General features: G+C 40.9%; 1 protein-coding gene across 1 annotated transcript in view; it reads left to right on the top strand.

Annotated features, from left to right (window-relative positions):
• The first annotated feature begins 11,429 nt into the window (after positions 1-11,429).
• The window catches only part of LOC122816216 (fish-egg lectin-like), a 136,641-nt gene continuing 120,564 nt past the window's right edge, over positions 11,430-27,506 (top strand). Inside the window, exon 1 of the mRNA XM_044088963.1 lies at positions 11,430-11,448. Coding sequence (XP_043944898.1) covers positions 11,430-11,448 — 19 coding nt within the window. The remainder of the gene's footprint in view (positions 11,449-27,506) is intronic.

The following is a 27,506-nucleotide window of genomic DNA, read 5'->3' as shown; positions in this document are numbered from 1 at the left end:
GAATGAAATGGAAGCAAACAGAGTACCTGAAATACTAGTATAGTCATAGCAAATGTTTACAGTTGTCAGGTGTGCCCCCTCCCCCATAATCCTATGTAGAAATGTAGTAACATGTATGTGTGGGTGTAATAACAGTGGAGCACAGATTACCTAAGCTGACCAAAGTAGCAGGATAGATTGCTGCACGTGTACAACAGACAAGGCTCTGTGTGTTAGGTTGTGTGTTGTATAATGTGTGAAAGTGGTTAGCATGTAGACATGGAGGGTTGTGTTCCGGTGGCCAATGGCCAGTACTGTTGATGACAGGGCCACATTCCCACAACTGCAGTGCCAAACACAATGCATCCCAGCAAGGCACAATACAGCAGTAATCCATACTAATTGTTTGTATGTAATATCTGTCACTATCTGAAAGATGGACATGGCATGAATGTGGGCCCAGACATACAAATATTACACAGGTGGAAGTACCCTAGACAGAGAGTCTATAAAATGTTACTGTCAAATTGACACACCTTTGGAGTTGTACATACAGGTTAGCAGCACATTAGTTGGCTGTTTAGTATGGAATACTGATGTAGTTTGGCCAAACACTGGTAGACCACAAAAGGCACAGGTATGAAGTACTGAGAAACTGCTGATGTCTCAGCACAAGTCAGCATAACTGCAATGCCCCATGTATATCTGTGAGTCAGCTGGAAGTAGCTTCCATAGCACACATGCACTCAGCTTACTCCACTATCAGCCACAGGTACCTCACAGGTAATATCCCTGATGTTGGGAATGAGTACTATATGACCCCCACCTCTGTATGGGAATAGCCACAGAATGCATCATGCTGAAGAAGTGTCCCATGCAGGTGTGTTCCTAGCTGTAAGTAGCACCCTGCCAGTGTCCACACCAAAGGATTAATAAGGACAGAAGCTATTGCCATTAACGCCTTGCTCATCTACCCTCTCACCCAAGGAAAATACAGTGGCTTGCAGCCTGGGACTGTAGGAGTGACAGAATGCATTGGCCTGCTACAGATGGCCTGCATCACTGCCAAATTCCCTACAGTCCTCTGTCAAAGGCCTGTGTCTCACCGATACTGCCAATTTAGGTCTCATGGACTCCCAAATAATGACATAACACAGTCCACAGAACACAAATGCAAGGCCAAGTTGACAAATCCCAGTAGCATGTCCACCATGTCCTACTGCCTGAACTGTGGCCCAACCCCTAAATACTGCTGTGATGAAGTGATAACTATAGGTATACTTATCAGATATCATTTGCATAATGTTAGGAAGAGGATAGAATAACAGAGGGGGGGGGTAGAAGCATGGACGCCATGGAGGGTGTGAAGTCTGAAACTCAGATGTGTGCACATACTATCCCTGCCTACAAACACAGGAATGGGTGGCTACAAACCTGTTTGTAAACCACAATATGAAGGGGTAATACATATCTGTCAGTCGCAGATGCCTGCGCACACACTCCACATTGCACACCAGTCATGCTTTGCACACACATCAAATAGGAATACACACATATATCCAAGGACAACACACTATAATAGGTCAAGCATACACATACATAGATGTGGGGAAGAGAGTGACAGACAGTGACAAAGAGCTCCTCATCATGAGGCCTGTCCCACCCAGCACACATCCAATTGGCCAGTACCACATGATGTGAAACTGTCTATCACTGTAAACATTTGCTTCTGGAAGCCCTCAGCACTATAGTGTCCATGGTGTTTGTGATAACTGCGTAATATGACAGTACAAGTTATTATTCATCTAGCAGTTGTATACACAGTCCTGTCAAATGTAAAGTTGTGTGTGACTGAGTGTTGTGTGTGTGCTTCCAGAGGAATGATTTATGGCCCATTCACACACACTGCACTCTCCATTGCCCTACTTTAGCTAGGCTGCTGATGCCATTCACCTTGAAATATACCTTTGAGTAAGAGCCAGTCCTATAAGCTCTGTGGTGCATGCTGTAACTGTGTAATGTTATAGTGTGATGTAATAGCTAGGTAGGAGTTCTAATCCCAGCAATGGCAACTATGAACCTCTGGGTGTTGGGATCAATGCTTTTGAGGCCAGTCACAGTCACTACACTTTCTATTGCCTTACTTTGGCAAGCATGCTTATGTCATTCACCTTGAAATACGCCTTTGGAGTAGGGCTAACCCTAAAAAAAGCTCTGTGGTGTGTGCTATACTTGTGTAATGCTATAGTGCGACGTACTAGCTAGGTAGGAGTTCTAATCCCAGACATGGCAACTGTAAAACTCAGTGTGTTCGTTTGTGTAAGTAGGGTTCAATGTTTTTGAGGCCAGTCACTACACTTTCCATTGCCCTACTTTGGCAAGCCTGCTGATGTCATTCACCTTGAAATACACTTTTGGAGTAGGGCTAACCCTGTAACCTCTGTGGTGTTTTTCTATCTGTGTAATGCTATAGTATGGTGTATTAGTTAGGTAGGAGTTATAATCCCAGACATGGCAGGTATAAAACTCTGTGTGTGTAGGGATGAATGCTTTTGAGGCCAGTCACTATACTTTAAATTGCCCGACTTTGGCAAGCCTGCTAATGTCATTCAGCTTGAAATACACCTTTGGAGTAGAGCTAACACTATAAGCTCTGTGGCATGTGCTACAACTGTCCAATGCTATAGTGTGATGTACTAGTTAGATAGGAGTTCTAATCTCAGATATGGTAACTGTAAAACTGTGTGTGTATGTACGGATCAATGTTTTGGAGGCCAGTCACACTCACTACAGTTTCCATTACCCTACTTTGGCAAGCCTGCTGATGTCATTCACCTTGAAATATACTGTTGGAAGAGTGATAGCTGTATAAGCTCTGTAGCACATGCAATAAATGCAGTACATTGTAGTCACAATACATAGCTAGGTATGGGTTTGAATCTCAGTACTGTCAAGTGTGTGTGTTTGTCATCAGTATCTTGTGTGGAGATAGCTGTGACTGTGTAATAACAGAACTCATTGTGGGGCAGGTTTTGCAAATTTCTTATATTGAGGACCTACTATATCTCACAATGTCCACCTTACAAGGACAACAGATGTCAAACAACAGAGAGGCAGGTGTAGACAATCCATACCCCTACATGTGACATTATGGATCAGTGAAGAATATAGACAACCCTTGTGTTACCCAGAGAACACTGTCCACCCATGTCTCATGCACAAACAGACTTGGCTAAGCAACAACCACTATATTGGTAGTTCCCCTGCATATTGCCCACAGATAGTGACCACAGTGTGATTGCAGTGGACTACAGAGGGCATGGCACCGTGTTCCATGCCTACAATAGTCAAATAATTGCTTACAGTGGTCCTTTGCTATGTTCCCACTGATGGCTGCAACAACTGTAGAGTCTGCAAATGTAATCCACAAAGGGAATACCATGCCTTATACACATGCCCTGTATGGACAGATGCCACTAACACCAGTGAATACCTGTATCATGTGTCAATGTAGGTGCAGGCACAATCTCAGTTCCATAGCCAGTTCTCTCCACATGAGGTCAGGAATGCCACATCAGAAGATAACAATCTCTTCACACAACATGCGCCAGAGACCCCAGATACACGTCCATGTCACAGAATATGCATGTGGGACATGTGCACAATCCAGACACTATCCATGTTATGGAATATAGAACGTATACATGGCAAGCATTGCACAGCATTGGCCGCCCACAATAGTAAACCAGATGAGTGGATGATAAATACAATACCCACCTGTGTGGGCCAATCCAGGCACGACACCCCCTGAGCCACACTGGAGACCATTCTCATGTGGCCTGATGTCAAGGTATACCCTTTGCCTAGCCTTGTACAGCCTTCTGGCACAGTCAACTACTACACACCTGTGAAGCAATGAACCCATGCAAGTCAGTACTAGCAAGTCTGTGTGTGTGTGTGTGTGGGTGTGTGCGTGTGTGTGTGTGTGTGTGTGTGTGTGTGTGTGTGTGTGTGTGTGTGTGTGTGTGTGTGTGTGTGTGTGTGTGTGTGTATGTGTGTGTGTGTGTGTGTGTGTGTGTGTGTGTGTGTGTGTGTGTGTGGAGATTAATGATTTGGAAGCCAGTCACACTCACTACACCTCCCATTGCTCTACTGTAGCATGCCTTCTGATGTCAGTCACCTTGAAATACCCTTTGCCCACATATCAGCCTGATAAGCTCTGTGTCACATGTGATACTTGCGTAATACTGTAGTCTCTCAAACTAGTTAGTTAGGAGTTCTAACCCTGATCCTGCCAACTGTGATAATGTGTGTGAGTCCCTGAGAGAGTGTGGTTGTGTCTTCCTTAACACCTGCTTTTGTGGACAGCCACATGTACTACACTTATCTTATCCCTCCTTTATCACTGTTGCTGATGTCACTCACCTTCAAAGATACCTTTGGACAGCTCGCCAACATGTAAGCTCTGTGGTGTGTGCAATGACTACATAAGAATGTAATAAGAATACATAGTCAGGCAAGGGTTTGAAACCCAGTACTGGTAAGTGGGTGACACAAACATGCTTAGCTCTTACTCTCCCTCCCCTTCCTTTCTTACTTTGTCTCTGTCTGTCTCTCTCACTCTCTCTCTGGTGGATGTGGAAAAGTACACCTGCTTTGCTTAGGCAACAGCTTGTGTTTTGTAAGTGATGCTCATGATCCGCTGATGACCTGTGCATGAATTGCAGTCCCCCACTAGCTGACTGCACGAGGAACAGCTGTGGTATGATTCCTATAGCCAATTGCATGGAAACACACTCCTATAACTAAGAACACCATGTTGGTGTTGGCCCTTTTCATTCACTGTGAGCAGGCCTTCATATCACTGTTTGACAAACAGCATCACAGAGGCTAGTTGGATAAACCTCTTATAACATACACTGTGGAGACAGGCCAACAAACAGGAGGGGGATGTTTCAGACATGAGAACAGAATGTAAGTATTGCTCTTCTACATTTGAAGTAATGTTGGTTTAACGGTTTGTGTGGATATGGCTGGTCTACATGATTTAATATCTGTCATGACTGTGTTATATGGTTGGAGAAACTCCCACCTGTAGGCCTATCTGCAGACTGGCCAGTGTTTGGATTCTTACATGTGCTGTGTTACTCACATATGTCCTATCTTTAGAAATACAGTAGCATACTCTGAGGATTGCAGTCAGTATATGGTGATAGCCATGTGAGTTACTGACTTCTTATCCCTCAGTAGACATATGCACAACAAACCCTGTTACACCAGTAAATGTATGGGTTCATCACAGCAACATGTCAATATTAGCCCTGTGTTGGTGCCTCCAGCCACAACTCTGTCAACCTTTGTACATATGTCATGCAGTAAGAGGTGTATATGTTCGGTACATCATTATTTATTCACATCATACCTGATAACAAGCCAGTGAGATACCAGACTGCTAGACATGTTATGTATAGTAGGCCTTATATTTGAGAACAAAACCTGGATATTCTGTTGTAGTGTGTACAGTAGTGAGGTCTGTGTACTTACTGTGATTGTCGACAGAGTGTGTAATGTGAATATGTACCTTGGCCTGTGTACAGACTGTGGTAGATATCATTGTTCTTGGCCCTGTACTATGTGATGTTGCATGCTGCTGCAGTGTATAGTACCCTATTGGCGTACATGTTTGTAGGGCCAGACTGACACATGTCCCATACCACAGTAAGGCATCGGAATACCCTGTGTATTGGCCCAGTATATGTAGGGTTGGTGTGTGAGTGGCACATATGAGGATGGTGTTGTTCACTCAGTCCAAATACTATAATATTAAGTAGGCTTACCATATGTGACTGTGGCTGTGTTCAGATTAGTTGTGGGTATGCACTTTCACACAGGTGTCTGTTAAGTGCTGTTACATGTATGTAGAACCTGCTATATTTGCAGGTACATGTGTATTCCCCCATAAGAAGTGTACGCCAGTGTTGTGGCAATCTGCCTATAGTTTGTATAGTGCTTTGTGACATACCTAGCAGCTCAGTGTATTTACTAAGTGTGAATTTATGTCCAGATATTTGTCACATGTACTGTTGCTGGGCCACCATAACTGTTGCGTATTTCTGACAAAGCAGTGGGATGCTGTACAGATGTATGTCACTAACTAGTGGGTAGTATGTGGGCTTGTGACCTCTGCTCCTCTGGTTATTATGTGTCAGGACAGACAGGTGTGCATGATTGCATGAACTGTGTGAGCTTATCTATTCCAGTATTTTTGTGATATCCCCATTTACATAGCTGTTAAAATCCACTATGTCAGGCTTGGTCCACGTGTCTTGCACTAAGGGGTGCTGTGTATACCTCTGGACTGAACAGAGTGTGTCAGACTGTCCACATTTATTAGTCATATCTTTGCTGTATTCCACAGGATCATTACTGTGATTTGTGTGGTACTGTGCTATGATTATCTTATGTTGTGTGTCAGTAACTGTTGGTATACATGTCAATATCAGATGTGACTCCCCACACAGCATTTTTATTAAGACAACCTCTGTTACGGTAGCAAAAGTCTACATGTATACCTGCAATACTTACATGACATCCCCTTGCACTAAGAGGTTGTGACTATTGGTGCTGGGGTATGACTCCACTACATGTTATGGACATATGTTATACATATATGTATATATAGATATATACACATATACATGGCTATACATATATATATACATACACACACACACACACACACACACACACACACACACACACACACACACACATATATATATATATATATATATATATATATATATATATGTATACACACACACACACACACACACATATATATATATATATATATATATATACATATATATATATATATATCTATACATACATATACATATATATGCTTACATATATACAGATATATATGTATATATCTTCATATATATATATATATATATATATATATATATATATATATATATACACACACACATAGACACATACATACACATATCTATCTATATATATATATATATATATATATATATATATATATATATATATATATATATATACATACACACACACACACACACACACACACACACACACACACACACACATATATATATATATATATATATATATAAAACACAATATACAGATGTATAGCAATACATATAAGCTTCTTTAACGCAAAAGTTTTTATTCTTAAAAAGTAGCGTTTTCGCCATGGCTCCTGCCTCAGCTTCATCAGAAGAAAATACAAATGGAAACAGCTAACAAAAACATTTAAATACTCTCATAGAGGAAGTGACAAAGCAAACCTAATCATGTGAGCTTAATTAAAAACAATTACATAATTAAAAACAAACCAAAATAAGTACTTAACAAAAACTATTTGTACTAAAATTAAAAATACATTCATTGTGTATTGTAAAAATGTTACTATTAGTAATATAAAAACATTTTTCAAAAGAACCTATCAGTATTACTACACAAGAAGTCAGTAACATACTGTTCTTAAAAAAGAAGTCTGAAACATTTACCTAAAAATAACTTTTCAGCTTCAATATACATGAAATATTGCAGTTCTCATTTAGGCCAACAGGTCTGAATGCATCTAGATTCAACTGCCAAGCTAATTCAGTACACTCAAGAATGGTTTCAACAGGACCACCCCTAATGTTAAAAGGTACCTGGTCAATACCCATAAATCTAAATGAGTGCCCTGGATTATTATGTACATGTTTTGCTAAAGCATTCTCCAGCAGTGGTTTTTTTATTGCGTAAAGGTGTTGGTAAACTCTTTCTTTTAATTTGCGATTCGTTTTTCCTATATAAAAAGATGGGCAACAGTTGCACAAAGCAATGTAGACCACCGATTTAGATTCATAAGATATCCTATGGTTTATCTGGTACCTTGTATTTCTAACAAAGAAAGAGTTACCTGTCGTTATAACTTTACACATATTACAATGGCCACATTTAAATGAGCCTCTAGTCCTTGCTGTGACATGGGAATGTGATGTTCGTTGTAATGTTTCTTTTAAATTATTACTTCTTCTGTATATAAAAAAGGGCCTTCCCCTAACTTCTCAATAAGGTTAACTGAATTAATGACCAATGGCCAGTTTTTTAAAAATATTGCCCAAATATCATTGGAATTTAGATTATATTGAGTAATGAAACTCAAGGAAAAATTCCTAAAGGTAGTAGAATCATTTTGATTTGTTGATTGGTTGGCAGTAGCAAATTGGGCATCAATACACTGATTCAACAAAGGTTTGTATAAACCACTAACTCTCTTGGAGTCAACCTCCAAAATGAGGTCATTTAGAAGCTCAATAGGATAACCTCGGTTTAGAAATAGATCCTTAAGGAACTGACACTCAGTTCTAAAATCACTTAAAGTACTACACATCCTTCCTGCACGTACAAGCTGACCCTTAACTATGGATTTTTCTGTTTGGGTGGATGTAAGCTAGTATAGTGCAGGAAGGAGTTGCAGTATGTTGGCTTCCTAAAATCTTTGAAGAATATACTCCTTCAGTAAAGTCTTTCGTTAGTCTCACATCTAAATAGTCTGTTTAGACAGTCGAGAAATTAAATGTAAATTTTAACCAATCCGTAGTGTTGTTTATGTAATCAACAAAAGACTGTGCCTCCAGTTCAGTTCCTTTAAACAGGATAAATATATCATCCAAGAATCTAGTGTAGTATTTTATGTTCTGCATTATAGATTCGTTGGATAGAATAAACTGCTTTTCCCAAAGGCTACAAACAAGTTAGCTATTTCGCCCCACAGGGCCATAACTATTCCACATTTCTGTAAGTAATATTTCTGGTCAAATACAAAAAAGTTAGAAGACAGTACTATGCTTAAAAGCTCAGTGATTATATATATCTCCTCCTGTGGTGCGTTTAAACTTTCCATCAAAAGTTGTAACCATTCCACTGCTTCATCATGTGGAATAGATGTATATAAATCCGCGACATCAACAGTTAGGAAGTTCAACTCAGGGTTGAAACCAATACTGTTGATGTCACGGAGAAAGGACCAAGAGTCCTTGCAGATTGTGGAAATTTTTTTCACATATTTTGATAAAATGTTGTCTATTAATTTCGAACAGGGGTAGGTCATAGAAGACCTACCGTCTATTAATGCCCTCATGGGGGGGTTTTTATGGTCTTTGTGTATCTTTGGTATTCCAAACATAACAGGCAACTTTGGTGTAATGATGTCAATGTAGTTGTATGTGTCTAAATCAATTTTGCCTGCAAGGAAAAGATCACGAAAGTATCCCCTAATACGGCCTTGAGTTACATTAACCTCATTTAAAGAGGAAACTTCATAAGCCTGGGATGTAAGAATCTCAAGCATTTTCTCCTTGTATTGGGAATCGTCAAAGACCACCAAACCACCACCCTTGTCTGGCTTTAGAAACCTAACCGGTAAACAACGCAAGCTATTTAACCAGTGGCGTTGTTCGTCAGAAATATTCATGTTTCTAGAGCCCATATTTGTTTTAGAAACAGTGAAAAGGTGTCTTATGTCAATTTCACACATCTGCTCAAAAGCAGTAGATTGGGTTGAATGGGAGGGTTAAATACACTAGGTAACCTTAGTTTATTGTAATCTATTGTGGTCTCATTGTTGAGTAACATTCTCAAATTCAACTTACGTATGTAACATTTCAAGTCAATAAGAGTTTTTGCTAAATTTCCATATGTGCTAGGGATAAAAGTGTATCCAAATGCTAGTAGTTCGACAGAGTCTACATCTAGTTCTAAAGTAGAAAAATTGTAGATAGTAAAATCTTTTTTAAGGTTGGTATAAATGGTAGGTACTTGTGGGGGAGTTCTAGGTCTACCTAGGGTACTATTCTCTATCCTTATCTCCTCCGGTTCGTAGCCGCCCTTGTTTCCTCTGGTTGTTCCCTAAAAAAACATTCTCTTTAGTGGCTGTGGCTTGGCCTTGATTTTGTTGTCCAGGCCCCCCCATTGTTTTTTGAAATCTATTATTGTTATAAACTTTTGAAGTACCCTTTAGTCTGTTGCTTCTTCTCACTCCCTCGTAGCAGAGGTAGAAGAAGCTCACCTTCTTCACCTGTACTAAATGTTTGCTCTGTTTCAGGCATGATGGAAGCCTCATTAGGTTCTGCATTCTTAGAAACTGGAAGTCTAATAGTTAAATTAGGGTAAGCCTGACTAGATGAGTACACTGCCCTGTCCCTAACTAATTTTTTATTTTTATTAGTTTTTAACTTGTTTAACACAGCATCTATACTCGAAAAAATACGTTCATAATCAAATTTGAACTGCAAAAAAGACATGTTATTTTTGATTTCTTCATCAAGTATATTCACTTCAGATATAAGCGACAAAATATGTATGTCGTAATGCTTCACAATAACATTTAGTAATTGGAATCCTTGTTCCTGGAATAAACATTCAAGTTCTGCAATGTAGGCATGATCTACTAACAGTCCCGAAGGGGTAAAGTTGTTCCTTAAACCCTTTGGTATTAATTTTTCTTTTAGACATTGCCTAAAGTAGGCAGCCTCAAGCTGCAGTTTTTTTAATTTAAGCAACTTTAGATCAAATACCTTTAGGCAGTCGTTAAGTTTATTCACGTCCTTCTCTATAGTTGAAGTGTTCTGAAAGTCCACTCCAGTCTGGTCGACTGGAAGGAAAGAGAAGGGATTTTCCTTATTAATCCAGCTTGACAAAGATACATCGTCACGCTCTGGTTCGCCTTCGTGCAAAATATTCAAACCAGAGACTGGTGGTGTGCGTATGTTAGAATTAACAACAGCAACAAAAGATTGTGCAGTGTCGTTCTGCACTTGGGAATTTGTAGGAAATAACACTGTTTCAGTCATAGTAGGCAAACAACCTTCCCGGTGGTTAGAACGCACAGTACTTTGTTGTTTACTCCGTTGAGGTAATCCTCTTGGCGGTTGAGCTGCCGGAATGGCACTTTCGGAATCCGAAAGTGATACTGGAACGGAAACTGGTACACCAACTTGTTCAGTATTTCCGGGTGTTACTTCTTGTTCAGTATTTCCGGTTGTGGTAGGTTTACGTTCAATAGCATCCATACGGATGTGTAAAGCCTCTATTTTTTGAGAAATAGAAGCTAATAACGAATAAATGTCACCTTCGTTAACACTTTTAGAGTTAGTAGCTGTTCCAAAAAGGTTAGGGCTAACCGGACAAACAGGAGTACTTGATTCCATCATAAAAGAACAAACGGTAGTAAAAAAACAAGCAAACAAACTGGTGCAAAAAAACTGGAAAAGAGCAACCTTGTAGCCGGAAAGCCAACTCTAACCAAAGGAATTGAGAATTCAAAGTAGCTTCTTTAACGCAAAAGTTTTTATTCTTAAAAAGTAGCGTTTTCGCCGTGGCTCCTGCCTCAGCTTCATCAGAAGAAAATACAAATGGCTATTCCACATTTCTGTAAGTAATATTTCTGGTCAAATACAAAAAAGTTAGAAGACAGTACTATGCTAAAAAGCTCAGTGATTATATATATCTCCTCCTGTGGTGCGTTTAAACTTTCCATCAAAAGTTGTAACCATTCCACTGCTTCATCATGTGGAATAGATGTATATAAATCCGCGACATCAACAGTTAGGAAGTTCAACTCAGGGTTGAAACCAATACTGTTGATGTCACGGAGAAAGGACCAAGAGTCCTTGCAGATTGTGGAAATTTTTTTCACATATTTTGATAAAATGTTGTCTATTAATTTCGAACAGGGGTAGGTCATAGAAGACCTACCGTCTATTAATGCCCTCATGGGGGGGGTTTTATGGTCTTTGTGTATCTTTGGTATTCCAAACATAACAGGCAACTTTGGTGTAATGATGTCAATGTAGTTGTATGTGTCTAAATCAATTTTGCCTGCAAGGAAAAGATCACGAAAGTATCCCCTAATACGGCCTTGAGTTACATTAACCTCATTTAAAGAGGAAACTTCATAAGCCTGGGATGTAAGAATCTCAAGCATTTTCTCCTTGTATTGGGAATCGTCAAAGACCACCAAACCACCCCCCTTGTCTGGCTTTAGAAACCTAACCGGCAAACAACGCAAGCTATTTAACCAGTGGCATTGTTCGTCAGAAATATTCATGTTTCTAGAGCCCATATTTGTTTTAGAAACAGTGAAAAGGTGTCTTATGTCAATTTCACACATCTGCTCAAAAAGCAGTAGATTGGGTTGAATGGGAGGGTTAAATACACTAGGTAACCTTAGTTTATTGTAATCTATTGTGGTCTCATTGTTGAGTAACATTCTCAAATTCAACTTACGTATGTAACATTTCAAGTCAATAAGAGTTTTTGCTAAATTTCCATATGTGCTAGGGATAAAAGTGTGGCCATTGTAATATGTGTAAAGTTATAACGACAGGTAACTCTTTCTTTGTTAGAAATACAAGGTACCAGATAAACCATAGGATATCTTGCGAATCTAAATCGGTGGTCTACATTGCTTTGTGCAACTGTTGCCCATCTTTTTATATAGGAAAAACGAATCGCAAATTAAAAGAAAGAGTTTACCAACACCTTTACGCAATAAAAAAACCACTGCTGGAGAATGCTTTAGCAAAACATGTACATAATAATCCAGGGCACTCATTTAGATTTATGGGTATTGACCAGGTACCTTTTAACATTAGGGGTGGTCCTGTTGAAACCATTCTTGAGTGTACTGAATTAGCTTGGCAGTTGAATCTAGATGCATTCAGACCTGTTGGCCTAAATGAGAACTGCAATATTTCATGTATATTGAAGCTGAAAAGTTATTTTAGGTAAATGTTTCAGACTTCTTTTTTAAGAACAGTATGTTACTGACTTCTTGTGTAGTAATACTGATAGGTTCTTTTGAAAAATGTTTTTATATTACTAATAGTAACATTTTTACAATACACAATGAATGTATTTTTAATTTTAGTACAAATAGTTTTTGTTAAGTACTTATTTTGGTTTGTTTTTAATTATGTAATTGTTTTTAATTAAGCTCACATGATTAGGTTTGCTTTGTCACTTCCTCTATGAGAGTATTTAAATGTTTTTGTTAGCTGTTTCCATTTGTATTTTCTTCTGATGAAGCTGAGGCAGGAGCCACGGCCACGCTACTTTTAAGAATAAAAACTTTTGCGTTAAAGAAGCTACTTTGAATTCTCAATTCCTTTGGTTAGAGTTGGCTTTCCGGCTACAAGGTTGCTCTTTTCCAGTTTTTTTGCACCAGTTTGTTTGCTTGTTTTTTTACTAGCAATACATATACATATATGTGTGTGTGCATGTGCATGTGTGTATGTGCATGTATACATATATCTACATATATATATATATATATATATATATATATATATATATATATATACATATACATATATCTACATATGTGTATATGTGTATATATATATATATATATATATATATATATATATATATATATAGATATATATATATATATATATATATATATATATATATATATATATATATATGGATCCCATTCTCTTAATCGACAACACAGTTTGTTGAGTAACAGAAGATCAAACCCACTTCAGCGAAAGTGCACAATATCGAAAGTGCACTTTCGTATAAGCCGGTTACAGTGGGGATAAGGACATATATCCTTTTCCCCACTGACATGTGATCTTGGAGATGGTATATTTAAGTAGGGGGGTGTAAGGGCGTAGCCCCCTACATGGGGGGTTCAGGGGGGCTTGCCCCCCCCCTGCATAAACAGTTTCAATTTAATTTTTTTTTTTTTTGACAATCGGCTTCAGTGAATGTGCACTTTCGATGATGTGCACTTTCGCTGAAGTGGGTTCGATCTTCTGTTCCTTGACAAATTGTGTTGTTGATTAAGAGAAGTAGACCCATACATATATATATATATATATATATATATATATATATATATATATATATATATATATATACACATATCCTTATGTGTACACATGACTGCTGCATATACCTTCTGAGATGTATCACACAGTATGTATCTGATATGTGTATATGTAGATACAAAAACATACTTGATTCAACACTAATATCACTTGCAAGTACTACAGCATTGTAGAAGTCAAAACAGTTGTTCACTACTATTCAGTATGTGTACTGACAGATATATTGGAAAAAAACATCATACATCAACACAGCTGTGATGGCTTAGTGGTTAAGTCCTGTGACTATAATAGACAGGGTCTTGGGTTCAAGACCGGCAACGGTTGTTTATTCTGTTGCTAGGCAGAACAAGGGCTGTTGGATACAGAGTGGTTAAAGCAGGTATGAGCAGCCTGATCACATTCTAGTTTGATAGAATAGCAGGGTAATGACATTTTTAATAAGTGTATTTATTTCCATGTATATCACATGCGTCTGTGTGTTGTCATTACACTAGCAAGAGGTATGAGTCTACTGTTTGGGACACCTGAGTATAAATGGCTTGCACAACACTCTTTTCCATTTGAGTGTGTTGCATATATGGCTAGTATCGCAGGTTATATGTAGACTACATATGGCGTATAATGTATCATTATGTTACTACTGTTGACAGTGCTGTCATAAATAAGAGTAGATTGCAAATTGTAGCACTGGAACCAAACACCCCTGTATACAGAGATGGACTCTGAGTCCTCACTGTCATGTTCTTGGTTTGTGAGCTGTGTGTCATTAAGTATTTCCTACTGGATATTGATCTGACATATGGATATTAACTGTAGACTACTGTGTGTATAGGACATGTAATTAAGAGCTGCTGTCATGTAGTAATGGCATACTATCAGTGTCAGAGGTCTATCTGTCAACACAGTCATCCTACTGCATAACCAGTTGGCTAGTTGATGCCTGTCTCTCCTCTGAACAGATGTGCCGATGTCAGGACTCCATCTTGGCTGCTTACAGGCAATCTATGCTTGAGTGACACTGACATGTCTATCCAGCTGTGTTATGAATGCCACAGCTAGCAATCTACACCCTGTAAACACCACATGCCATGGATACCTCAACTACACTACCACAGTCAACAGAACATGCTTGGGCTTATTTCCCAATGTGTTGTTGTGCCTATTCTGTCTTGGTGGAATTACATATACTAAAATGGGTTCCTTGCACAAGTACATACATCCATGTGTGGATAGGAGGTGATTAAGTAACTGTTTGTGGATGCATTTCTCCATTATTTTTGCAATAGGAGATAGCAGCGCTATAGGGCGGTAGTTGGAATACTCCAACGAATCACCCCCTTTGAAAAGAGGGATGATGTGAGAAATTAATATCCATATGACACTCCACCACCATTTCAACCCAAACCCATACCTACCTCCTATATTCTGTACTTACTTCAAAAATTTAAACCTTCAACCCCCTCAGCTGACAAATTACCAGCTGATTACCTCCAGCTAGGTGCTAAAGCTATAGCCTACCCTATCTCTATACTAATTAACAGGACCTTAAAAGAAAGTACTATACCTTCACTCTGGAAAATCTCTCACATCATCCCTCTTTTCAAGGGGGGTGATTCATTGGAGTATTCCAACTACCGCCCTATAGCGCTGCTATCTCCTATTGCAAAAATAATGGAGAAATGCATCCACAAACAGTTACTTAATCACCTCCTATCCAATAATCTCCTTGCTAACTGCCAACATGGGTTTCATCCATGCCATAGCACCACCACAGCCTTATTATCCTTTATTGACTCCATTAACAAAAACCGCAATAACAATATTCTATCGTCAGCATTTTTTGTAGACCTGTCAAAAGCCTTTGACATGGTCAATCACCAACTCCTCCTACATTGTTTAAAATCTCTCTCTCTTGACAATTTTGCCTTAAACTGGTTTACGTCCTATCTTCATAATCGGAAACAAGCTGTTTTATGGGACAACCATCTTTCTGAACTTCTCCCTACCACTATAGGGGTCCCTCAGGGCTCCATCTTAGGTCCTCTTCTATTTTCCATCTTTATTAATGACCTGTATCTTGCCACCCCTCTAACTACTTGTATTCAATATGCTGATGACACCACCATTATTTGCTCTGCCACAAACCAAGCTGACCTCCTCTCCCTTACCCAAAAAACTTTTACCACTATAGAGAAATGGTTCTCCAATCACTGTCTCCTCCTTAACCCTAAGAAAACCAAACTTCTCCTCTTTTCACCCACACAGCTGTCTCCCTCTATTAACTTCACACTTACTTCTAACAATGGCACCCTTATCTCTCCAGACCAAACAACCAAAATCTTGGGTATTACTATTGGCACCCTACTAAAATTTGACTTTCATATTAACTCTATCATAAAAGCAACTAATAGAAAACTAGGTTCTCTCTACAGAATCAAATCTTTCTTAACTCCTGAAGCTAGAACTACCATAGCTAGAACCCACTTAATCTCTACCCTATTATATGCTTCCCCCATATACACTAATCTTTCAAAATATAACCTCAATAATCTTACATCAGCATACAATAACATTGCCAGATTTGCCACTGCCTCTCCATATAAAACTCATCATTGCCTGAATCTCCTAAAACTAGGGTGGCTGGAGTTACCTCACCTAATTCAATACTATCAGCTTACAATTGCCCACAAAGCCCTTCATCACCCTGAGAATACACCAATGCTCTCCACCCTTATAAAACCCTATAACAACCTAAAAAAACCTGCGCTCTTCTAATAAAATACTGATTCAAACTTCTCTATCAAAGAACACCGCGGGTGACTCCACATTTTCCAACTCAGTTGGTAAAATTTGGAATCAACTTCCTCAAGATCTCACAGCCCTAACTTCAATTCCACTATTTAAAACTAAACTGAAACACTTTCTAACCAACCACTGGCTATGCTCTTGCAATAACCCTAGCTGATCTTTTTACCTCCTCCCTTCTTCTGCCCCCTCTCCTCTTTCTCCCAACTCTATTACTTCACACTTTCCATTTCTGTTGGGTAACTGTCTCTCCCTACTAAAAATAGACTTTACTCAAATTTCTATTGTTAAACTTTTAAATAATGTAATTAATTCTGTTGCATATTATGTCTACCTGAACTTACTTAACTGCTATGTCTCTGTCTGATCACCTCTTACTGAACATCCTGTAATTGTGGTTTAAACGCCTTGTTTATTATTGTACATCCTTGTATTTTATACCTGTCATGTAGTAGATAGCGGAGCTTTTCTCCCTGGGCCTCCACTGAAAATGGACATGTATCCAGTTGGACTAGCCTGGTTAACAAATGTAAAATAAAAAAATGCAAAATAAATGTGTACAGTATTCTCTGTGTATTGCATCAACACCAAAGCCTCTGTGTGTGTTATACACAAACATGTGGTATGTACCACCCAGTACACTTACCATTGTCTACTGTAGAAGGGCTGCTGATATCAGCCACCATGCACTCACCTGTATACAGCCCCAGACCTATCAGGCATATGGCACATGCAGTAACCATTATACAGACCTGTGACATGTGTTCCACTGTACCCAGGATATGGCACAGTCAATGTGTCAGCACAGTGCCATACCCCTTGTAGGAAACAACAGCAGACTAACATCCTGCTGACACATGGACACCTACAACACAAACGGAATACATTATGGAGACCATAATCACTCTGTGGTAATAACAGCTATAATGTATCATGGCTGGACAGCTACACTTCCTGACATGCAAGCATTAAACTTTAGTGCTGAAAACATGTTATACAGCATTACATTGGTAAACTGTTGTACAGTCACCCTGTGCATCAGAACCATATCAGCCTGCATCGATGTTATGGATGACACAGGCATCATCATATGCACAGTGTGTGTTGTTGGTTTGCCAGAGACCTAGGCTAAGTTATACATTTTACATCATGTGTGTGTATGAGGGGGTTTAATAATTAATTGGGCTGTTGTGATGTAGTATGTGTAGGTATGGGGTTGCCCTAGCTGTGTTGGTGATATATGTGTGTGTGTATACATGCACACAGTTCTGCCATGTGGCTGCCCTATACAGGGGTTTGTTGGACAGTGCAGAGTGTGCAATTCACAGTCTCCGGCCATTGACACAAGAACTGTGCCTGCCAGAGTTATGGTACTCTCCACTGATGATGACATATGTCTGCTGGATCCAGGTCCCTCTTTGGACTTGCCAGGGCCACATGCATGTGGCCTGCTGTGTTGTGGTGTGGACAGTGCCAAGCTGCAGTGCAGGGGAATGATGACCAGCAGCTCTCCTATGAGCACCCCTGTACATCTGCCTGTGTGGTACCCCGCCGGATATCCGGCTATGGCCGCTGTGTCCAGACACATGTGCCATAGACACCACATTGTCCTGTCCCATGCCACGACCAGCCAACTGTCCCTCATCTATGGCCACTGATGATGGGGCATGTATAGGCAATGTGACTGTGTGCGGAGATGGGGTGGATAACAGTGGGATGTCAAACGATGGCGCAGATTCAGACCCTGACAACCCTGCCTGTGCCTCAACACACCTATCATCATTATCATTGTCTGTATGGACACTAACATCAGTTTGCCTGCAGGAGGGATCCTGACCCACCTCACCACCTGTGAGGGGAAAACAAGAAATGCACTTTAAGACCTGTACATCATTGCTTAAAAGTACACACACACACACACACACACACACACACACACACACACACACACACACACACACACACACACACACTTACAGGTGAGGTTGCACAAATATATTACACACAGACTGGCACTCAACAGCATGCAGTGCAGCTAAAGTCAATCCCTGTTACCAACTTTATACACCTCTGTGATGCATGGGTTGTGTTAGTAGGTGATGCCCCTTCCCTTGGAACACACTGCACCCATGTACACAGTATTGTTGTGCACCTGTTCAGCACCCTGGCATGTACTGTGCACCATACCTCACAGGTGTACACACCATTGCTAAATGCATATATGTGTGTCAGTTCTATTTGCTCTGCTGCTCACAGACCCTATGCATTTGTCCAACACATACCTGGGATGATATGTGGACAGATGTCATTAGTGAATGCCTGATGTCTGATTTACAGATCCCATCATCAGCGGCGCATGTATGGCCAATAAAATACATTTACATTGACAACCTTCAAACCTTACTGTGGCTATCGGCAATGTACATACCCTTATTGACATGGCACCCTCTTCCCTGATATGCCATGGGACCACATTACTGCATATGTTGGCATTACACAAACTGATATATGACATATGACCTGTGCAATCAAATGCAGTATTAAACAAATATGTTAGTTGTGCAGATGCTGATTGAGATGCATAGAATTTGTGGGTGGATATGTGTGCACACCCTTATCATAATGGTTTGTTGCATGAACAGTTAAGTGTACTATAGCAGCCACTGTTACTGCAAGGGGTATACTAGCATGGGCCATCTGCATTTGCCAGTATTTGGTCACTCTGCCCTACAAATGTCCCCCAACTCTGCATGATTGCAAGGTCAACTCATGTGCACAGCCCTTGGAAGTCACACAGTACTATCACTATTGCTGTGTGGGTTATGTCTGCCACAATTCATGACCTTGACTGTGTGCAGATACAGCCATTCTTAGCAAGCTTTGAATGTCTGCTTCAGTTCACTGTTGTGTTTCAGGATGACACCTACTCCCCATCCTCAGCCTTTTTGCAGATGTGTGACAACCATGGGCTACACATGTGTGTCATTTTGCAGTGTCCCAAATTCTGAACACCATGTGTACTGGCCTAGTCCTTGCTAATGAATGGCAAACATACAGGTGTATACTGACACCAGCAAGGTACAGATAGGGATGGTGGGGCTGAGGTGGGGTGATGTGCTGGTTGTGCAGCACATGTATCTTAATTGATACTGTCTGTAGGTTTTCACCTTGGTCTTGGCACACCAGTACACATTTCAACATATGCCTTCAGGGGACTTCTGATGGTATGCATATGCTACCTGTAGAAAGCCCTGGCTGATGTTTCCTGTGGAACTACTGCCCCATCTGATTACCCTAACCCATGGGCCACACTTATGCAGAGTCCAGGTGATTGTCAACATAGGTACTGCACAGCCAGGACTTGCTAGATATTCCTGCAACTCCCTCGGTGTTGCGGCATGTTATTAGGCAGCCTTCATGACCAGTTTGGAACATGCGTCATCATCTGTCTTTGATGGCCATCTGTTTACTTTCTACATTAATCTTGTCCCATACATCCTTGCCACATACATGACTGTCTGCACTGTTTTCCATGGTATATGCAGTAGTGAGGTAAGGCTACATGTCCCACTCCTGCATGCTACCTGTTGGGTATGGAATCCATTCCATGGCTTGTAAGATGTGTGCAAGCCACGGCTGTCTCTGTTGCAGGTAAGTGGGCACATTTGATGGACAAACATCTTGGACAGTAGACCATTTCTTGGTGTGACACTGAGGACCTGTACTTGCTGGAAGGTCCATACTCATAAAGAGTGAATGCTGTCAGTACCTCAAAAGCTGCTTCCACAATATGTTATTTGGAGTGTATGTACACATATGCTTCCAGTGTTTGTTAAGATATGTATTTCCCATATTTGTTGGCCTAACATAGGATTCCATATTACACATTCATTGCTCATGTTAGGACCGCATTACAGGTAGTAAGGGCTGTGGAATGCAGTATTGTGATATGCTGTTGTGTAGATCTGTAAAAGTTGCCATTGTAATAGTGGTGTATACCCTGTTGTAGCACTGTATAAGGGTGATGTTTCAGACATGTTCCTACTGTTGGCCATTTGTCCCATCATTATGTTCATCTCTGTGCACACATCTTGCAATGACAGGTTGTTAGTTATATTGCAGGACTCTTACATACCCTTCAGATATGCCACCATGGTGACCACTGTGATGAAGTGCAGTTAACAGCAACAATAAGCGAACATGTACAGCATGCATTATGGGTAGGTGTGTTAAATGTGTGCATGGCAAATATCATGGCCATAACATGGCCGGTGTATTGGCAGACCTGAGCAAACAACACCATACTCACCAGATACAGGCTGCTGCCCCAGAGGTATAACAGAAGGCTATGCAAAGTTGTGTGAGAGATGTGACGTCAGTAGCCACTCCTGTGGCATTGGTACAGGGTGGGAGCAGCATTACAGTACATCAACAGTACAAACCCACAACACTACAGATTATGCACATCTGTTTATTACTACAACACAGCAACAGACCATATATATTTTATCTCATATATGCATGATTAAACTGTACAGATACAGATGGATAAGCAACAGTGGTCTACTGATGTGCCCTGTGGTCTTAGCTGCACGCTCATCTATTGTGTGGGTAGCACCCACCTCCACAATGTTCTCCACAGGGTCTTGTGTTTGTGGGCAGGCAGGTGCCCTGACACTGGTGAGGAGCTCCTCAGCATGTGTCAGGGGGGGGTCTGGATGGCATGAGCCCCCCACCCATGGCTAGCTGGTCCCTTCTAACCACAGCAGCATGCGGACAGGCATGGCGGAGTAGGTCAGTGAACCGATGTTGGACCTGCTCATAACTGTGGTTATGCAGGCCTACATCGATTACTCTGTGGATGAGCTCATTCCACAGGGCAGTCCTCTCCTGCAGATCATGGGCTGTACATCCAAACAGGGTGTGGTAGTGCTGCACCAGGTGTTGGCTAATCACCTCATTCTTCTGAGGGGAGTAAACCAGCAAGTACTCCAATGACATGGTGTCTGAATGACATAAAGAGAAAACAAGGTCTGAGGACCTCATACTGCAAGGATATAATAGCTGTTAATACACATCTCTGTGCCCCCCCCACCATATCTGCAACAATAATCTGAACACACAACTAAATGAGTATGTCTACAGCAAACCTACTGTTGGGACATATATCGTATTGTACAACAATTTGTGCAATGTGTTTCTAGTCATGTTCCATGTTGAAACACTATCATTAGTGGTCTGTTGTGAACAATGTCACCTGCATGCCATTGTAGGGGCCACTATGGTGCCATATATGCATGTGTTCTGTTTGCTATGTGACTGCTCCAGATCTGGTGTTTTGTGTTAATGGGGATATCTACGCATGCTGTTAGACATAATCCTGGAATGTGTGGACTATTACTACCCACATATGATTTATAACTGTGACACAATAGCATGTTTGGGAAGACAGTTCCCAGCAGAACCACCTCTCCCACCTCATCTGGCCATGTTATCAGGCCACAGCACATTTGGGACCCACCCCAGGACCTCATCATCTGCTGGTCCTGCACTACCTTCAGGTGGAACTACTTCAGGGGATGGTGTTTGTCCCCCTCCCCAGGAGCACACACAGACAAGATCCTGTCTCCCAAAGTCAGATCCAGGGTCTGCTGCATAGGGAGCTCCACAGAGACTTGGGGGATGTGCTACACCACCTTGAAGCCCTCAGTACACAATCACAGGGTCTGCATGCTCCTCCTGCTCAGCCTCCCACCCAGGCACCTTCAGGGCCATGAAGGTGTAGTTGTGACTGCCCATGGGTGGGGACCTTGGTCCCACTGTTTCCATATGAGGGCTCATGGACTTCCACATTCCAAACAACACTCTCCATCCAAGATATTTACCCACCACATGTGTCATATACCACCTCTGTATGCTGTCTTGTCTGTCTTCCAACCCAACCTACCTCCCCAAATATACCTACTATCCTTCCCCAACATACCAATCCCACCTTCACAAACAAGGGCAATGTGTTCCCAACATGGATTTCATACCAGACATAACTGTTCTTTTTGCACCCACTTACTACTGTATATCTTTGTGTGTACAGATATGTGTGATGTTCTCTCACACATGTCGTGCAGCACTGTCATTCAACAGTAGGGGAAATGTGTGTGTGTGTGTGTATATATATATATATATATATATATATATATATATATATATATATATATATATATATATATATATATATATATACATACACACACACACACACACACACACACACACACACACACACACACACACACACACACACACAGACACACACACACACACAAACACACATTTTTATATTTTGAATACTGTGATTTGTTTTCTTTACCTTGTGTTTTACTTGCATTCTGCTTTTAACTTCATATTAAAACTTCAGAAGAGACCACAGCTTTGTCTCTTGTGAGTTAGGCAGAAATTATAGCTGATCAATTAAGGACTCATACATAAGATAGAAGAGGTCTTTTAAGGTTAATGATTTGTGAACTGAGGGGGTGGAGCTAGGAACTAAACCTTCTACTTAAGGGGTAAAATAAAACATTTCAGAGCTTTACTAGAAAGGCTCACCCAGACTCTGCTACACTTTGTGAACTGAGGGGGTGGAGCTAGGAACTAAACCTTCTACTTAAGGAGTAAAATAAAACATTTCAGAGCTTTACTAGAAAGGCTCACCCAGACTCTGCTACACTTTGCTGTGAAGGAAAGGTTAGTTTGCTTTTTATTTGTTGTATTTTGTATTACATTATTGCCTTTTTATAATTTGAATATTGTGATTTGTTTTCTTTATCTTGTGTTTTACTTGTTTTCTGCTTTTAACTGCATATTAAAACTTCAAAAGAGACCACAGCTTTGTCTCTTGTGAGTCAGTTAGAAATTTTTCCCCACCCTCCCACCTGCTTACTGTTGTGTTCTTAAATACCACTGTCTTTCTAGTTACCTGCCTCTTATGTTAATTTGACCGTATATCTCATTTCCTCTCTGCTTTCACAGGCTTGTGTGAGTAAGCACAAAATTATCATTTTGTGAAATCACTCCTCTTCAACTATTTAAATTTATTGGCCATCCTACTGTATTCCATAGTACCAGAATACAAAAGTGACCATCCCCTTTCAATCTATCTTGCTGTTTTAAAAATAGTGACTCTCCACTAAAACTTAACTTTTTAGACAGGTAAAACTTAAGTTACATACTTACACATCTAACTTATCTAGTGCACACTGCAATGTTTAGGATAAACCATTTTTTTTCATCTTACCTTTAAGCATCCCTGTGACTAGCACTTGCTTTAATACCTGCTGGAAAGCACTAGGAAGCTTTAAACTCATACATACACTCAACTCTCCTTGTTAATAAGGAGAAATTAATCGCAGACACTAAACAGCCTATATTTGCAAAGTACCTTGCTAAGGCAAGTGAAAACAGCTCCTGTACTTTACAAAAAAAGCATAAATCCAGGCATGTCCAAGGGTCAGCTTCTGGTGATTTCTCCTGTCCACCTGGTGAATCTGGGCATACTGGGGAAATGCAGCAATTGCCTCATGTACACAGACAACCCTCCTACCACCCAACACTACAACCTGTGAGAGATGCACTTACATAGCCAAACTGGAAGCAAAGCTCTCTCCAGCCAGGATTGTGCTAGATAGTCAAGAGGAAAAGGTTAATACCTACACTACACCTCAAGCAACACACAGTCCTTCTAAACCCACACCACCAACATCCACACATAGCAACATTATATCCACATATGCGGAGGCCCTTAACTGTAACCTGCCCAAGCAACAAGGACCTCCGAAGTTGAAACGCAAACACCAATCACAACCAAAGTGTCACATAGCTCACAACACCAGTGTGCCACCCAGCAATAGCCCCTAATACAAGACATCATACCTAACACTTTAGTCAGGCACACTGATGTTCCACTCACCAGGCTGAACAAGGAGAAAATTACAGTCAGCTGGCTGTTGGGTGCCAGGATCTGCCACATAATGCATGCACTCAAGTTACTCCACAACAAGTACAAATATGACTCTGTCATTGTCCATGTTGGAGTGAATGACTTGAGACGTACCTTCCTGGACTACATGAAAAGAGACATGGAAGAGCTCTCAGATCATGTGGCCCAGGCAGGTATGACCCTAACCCTGAGTAGCATCCTGCCTTCTCCCAGAATTATACCACAACATAAGGACAAAATGATTGACTTCAACAATTGGCTAAGCTTCTGGTGTCATTCAAAGGGGATCCAGTATCTGTCTGCCTGGGACGACATGATCGACAGACCACGATGCTTTGTCAGAGATGGTCTGCACCTGTCGCCCCTGGGATTCAGGTTACTGGCTAAGGCTCTTGCCACCCCTATAGTGCCTTTTTTAGGCAAAGTTCAAAGGACAAAACCACCACCGTAACAGGTACAAGCATGCAAATTCTGAAGGTAATGCTACTCAGTGCTAGAAGTCTAAACCTCAAAATGCACTCTCTTGAGGCACTCCTAAAAATGGAGAACATCGATATCTGTGCAGTAAATGAGACCTGGTTCAAGGCTCCAGAGAGCACCCCTACAATACCAGGTTACAACTCTTACCACACTTTTCGGCCACCAAACCAGGACTGAAACACTTAAGATGGAACAGTGTCCATATTCACCAAGGATATTCACACCCCCAAGCTACTTGCCCAACACAATGCATCTGGAATTCTCCAGGTGCAACTAACACTAGGTAAGACTGCAATCCAAATTAAAGCTTGCTACAGATCCCCCACCATGCCCCAAGATTCTCACTACACCTTTCTAAACATACTGGAAAATATTAAGATACAACCAAACACACTAATACAGCTTTGCCCAATGGTTCTTGGAATTCATAAATTAAAACACCCTGGATCAACTAATCCATAGTCCCACCAGGGGGTCCAATATCCTAGACCTGGTCATTACCAACATGGGAAATCGATGCTCCACACCTATGGACACCCCCTCGTTGGCCAGGTCTGATCATAAGCTAATCACCCTTAACATCCACATCCCACCCCCACTCCCCAGTAAGGAAACCTCCATAAAAAACTTCTCCAAAGCCAACTTCATGTTACTCAAGTCAGAAGTGACAAACGTCATGACACCCATGCAGATGGGAACTGAAAGTTTAACTGCTGAATCCTGCACTAAGGCACTGTACAAGCACATCCACTCATGCATGAATCATGCCATCCCAAATAGAACCAAGATGCTCTCCTCCAAAAAAAAGGAAGCCAATCTAATGGTCCCCTGCCATAAAGAAACATTACAACAAAAGGAAGAAACTGTTGCAGAAAAGAGGAAAATCCCAGGATGCAAAAAACTCCTTTACCAGTCTCCGTAAGAAGCTGAGATCCCTCATAAAATCCTCCAAAGCTAGTTACAAAAATAAAATTTCCAAAGATTCCAAAGACAACCACAAGGCATTCTATAAGTATGTCAAGAAACTAAATGGCAATGCTCAGATCTGCTCTGAGCTACAACAGAATGGCATTAAATATACTGATCCCAAGGATATTGCCAATATCCTGGCAGATCAATTCAGTACCAATTTCATCCCCATCTCAATACTAGAAGATTGTAAAATTCTGGTAATAATGGTCACACAGGTAAAAAAAATGCACTCTCCAAAGCTAAGAATACAGCATCCATGGGACCAGAAGACATCCCGGGCTGTGTACTACATGAACTACAAAATGAACTGGCACCTCACCTAAGTGTCATGTGTAATCATAGCCTCACCTCAGGCTTCATGCCCACTGACTCGTGCACAGCTACAGTTATCCCACTCCATAAGGGGGGCTCCACCTTGGATCCCGGGAACTACCGCCCCATCAGTCTGATGAGCCTGATCTGCAAGGCCATGGAACGTATTATCATGGAACTTATAAACAAAGACATTGGCAACCTTCAAACACTAGAGCCCACCCAGTTTGGGTTCGTGAAGGGCCGATCTTGTGTCCTGAACCTGATTGACTTCTTTGAATCAGTCTCCAGAGCCGTGGACGAGGGTATGGCGGTCCACATAGCCTACATGGACCTCACCAAGGTATTTGACACCATCCCCCACTCTGGAATCATAGATAGACTTACTAAGCTGGGCATTAATCTCTATGTCAGTTGGGTTGCCAACTGGCTTACTGACAGAACCCACACTGTAAAAGTAGCAGACACCAAATCCAGCTCCATACAAGTGACAGGTGGAGTACCTCAGGGTTCAGTCCTGGGACTGCTCTTGCTTGGCATCTACATCTCTGAAGCACAGGCTAACACTAAGGGACTCTGGCTAACAAAGTTCGCAGATTACTGCAAACTGGGAGCCATTACTGAATCCCCAAATGATGTGGCTAATCTACAAAAGGGTTCAAGCTCAATGCCAAGAAATGGGTAGTTATCCTCTTTGGGAAAAACGTGTACCCATGAATTATCACATAGGTGGCAGTACACTAAATACTGAAAGTGTGATAAGAGACTTAGGGACACAGGTGGACAGTGGTCTCACCTTCGATAACCACCCCACTAAAAGAATCACTGGCCTAAAGCAGATGCCCTATGCTGACCGTCTTAAAAAACTCCAGCTATACTCTGTCGCATACCGTCTACTCCGAGGAGATCTCTAGTTAACATACAAGGCCATGTCAAACCCAGAGCTGTTGGACATGCTACACTTAAAGAAATCCCAATCCCTCAGAGCCACATGCTCCAGAGATCTAAACCTTGTCATCACAATAAAT

This window comes from Protopterus annectens, chromosome 12.part0, assembly GCF_019279795.1.
Source record: "Protopterus annectens isolate FY-2018-M chromosome 12.part0, PAN1.0, whole genome shotgun sequence".
NCBI classification, from domain to species: domain Eukaryota; kingdom Metazoa; phylum Chordata; order Ceratodontiformes; family Protopteridae; genus Protopterus; species Protopterus annectens.
The sequence above is the reverse complement of the archived record's forward strand: the minus strand, read 5'-3'. Positions and strand labels throughout refer to the sequence as shown.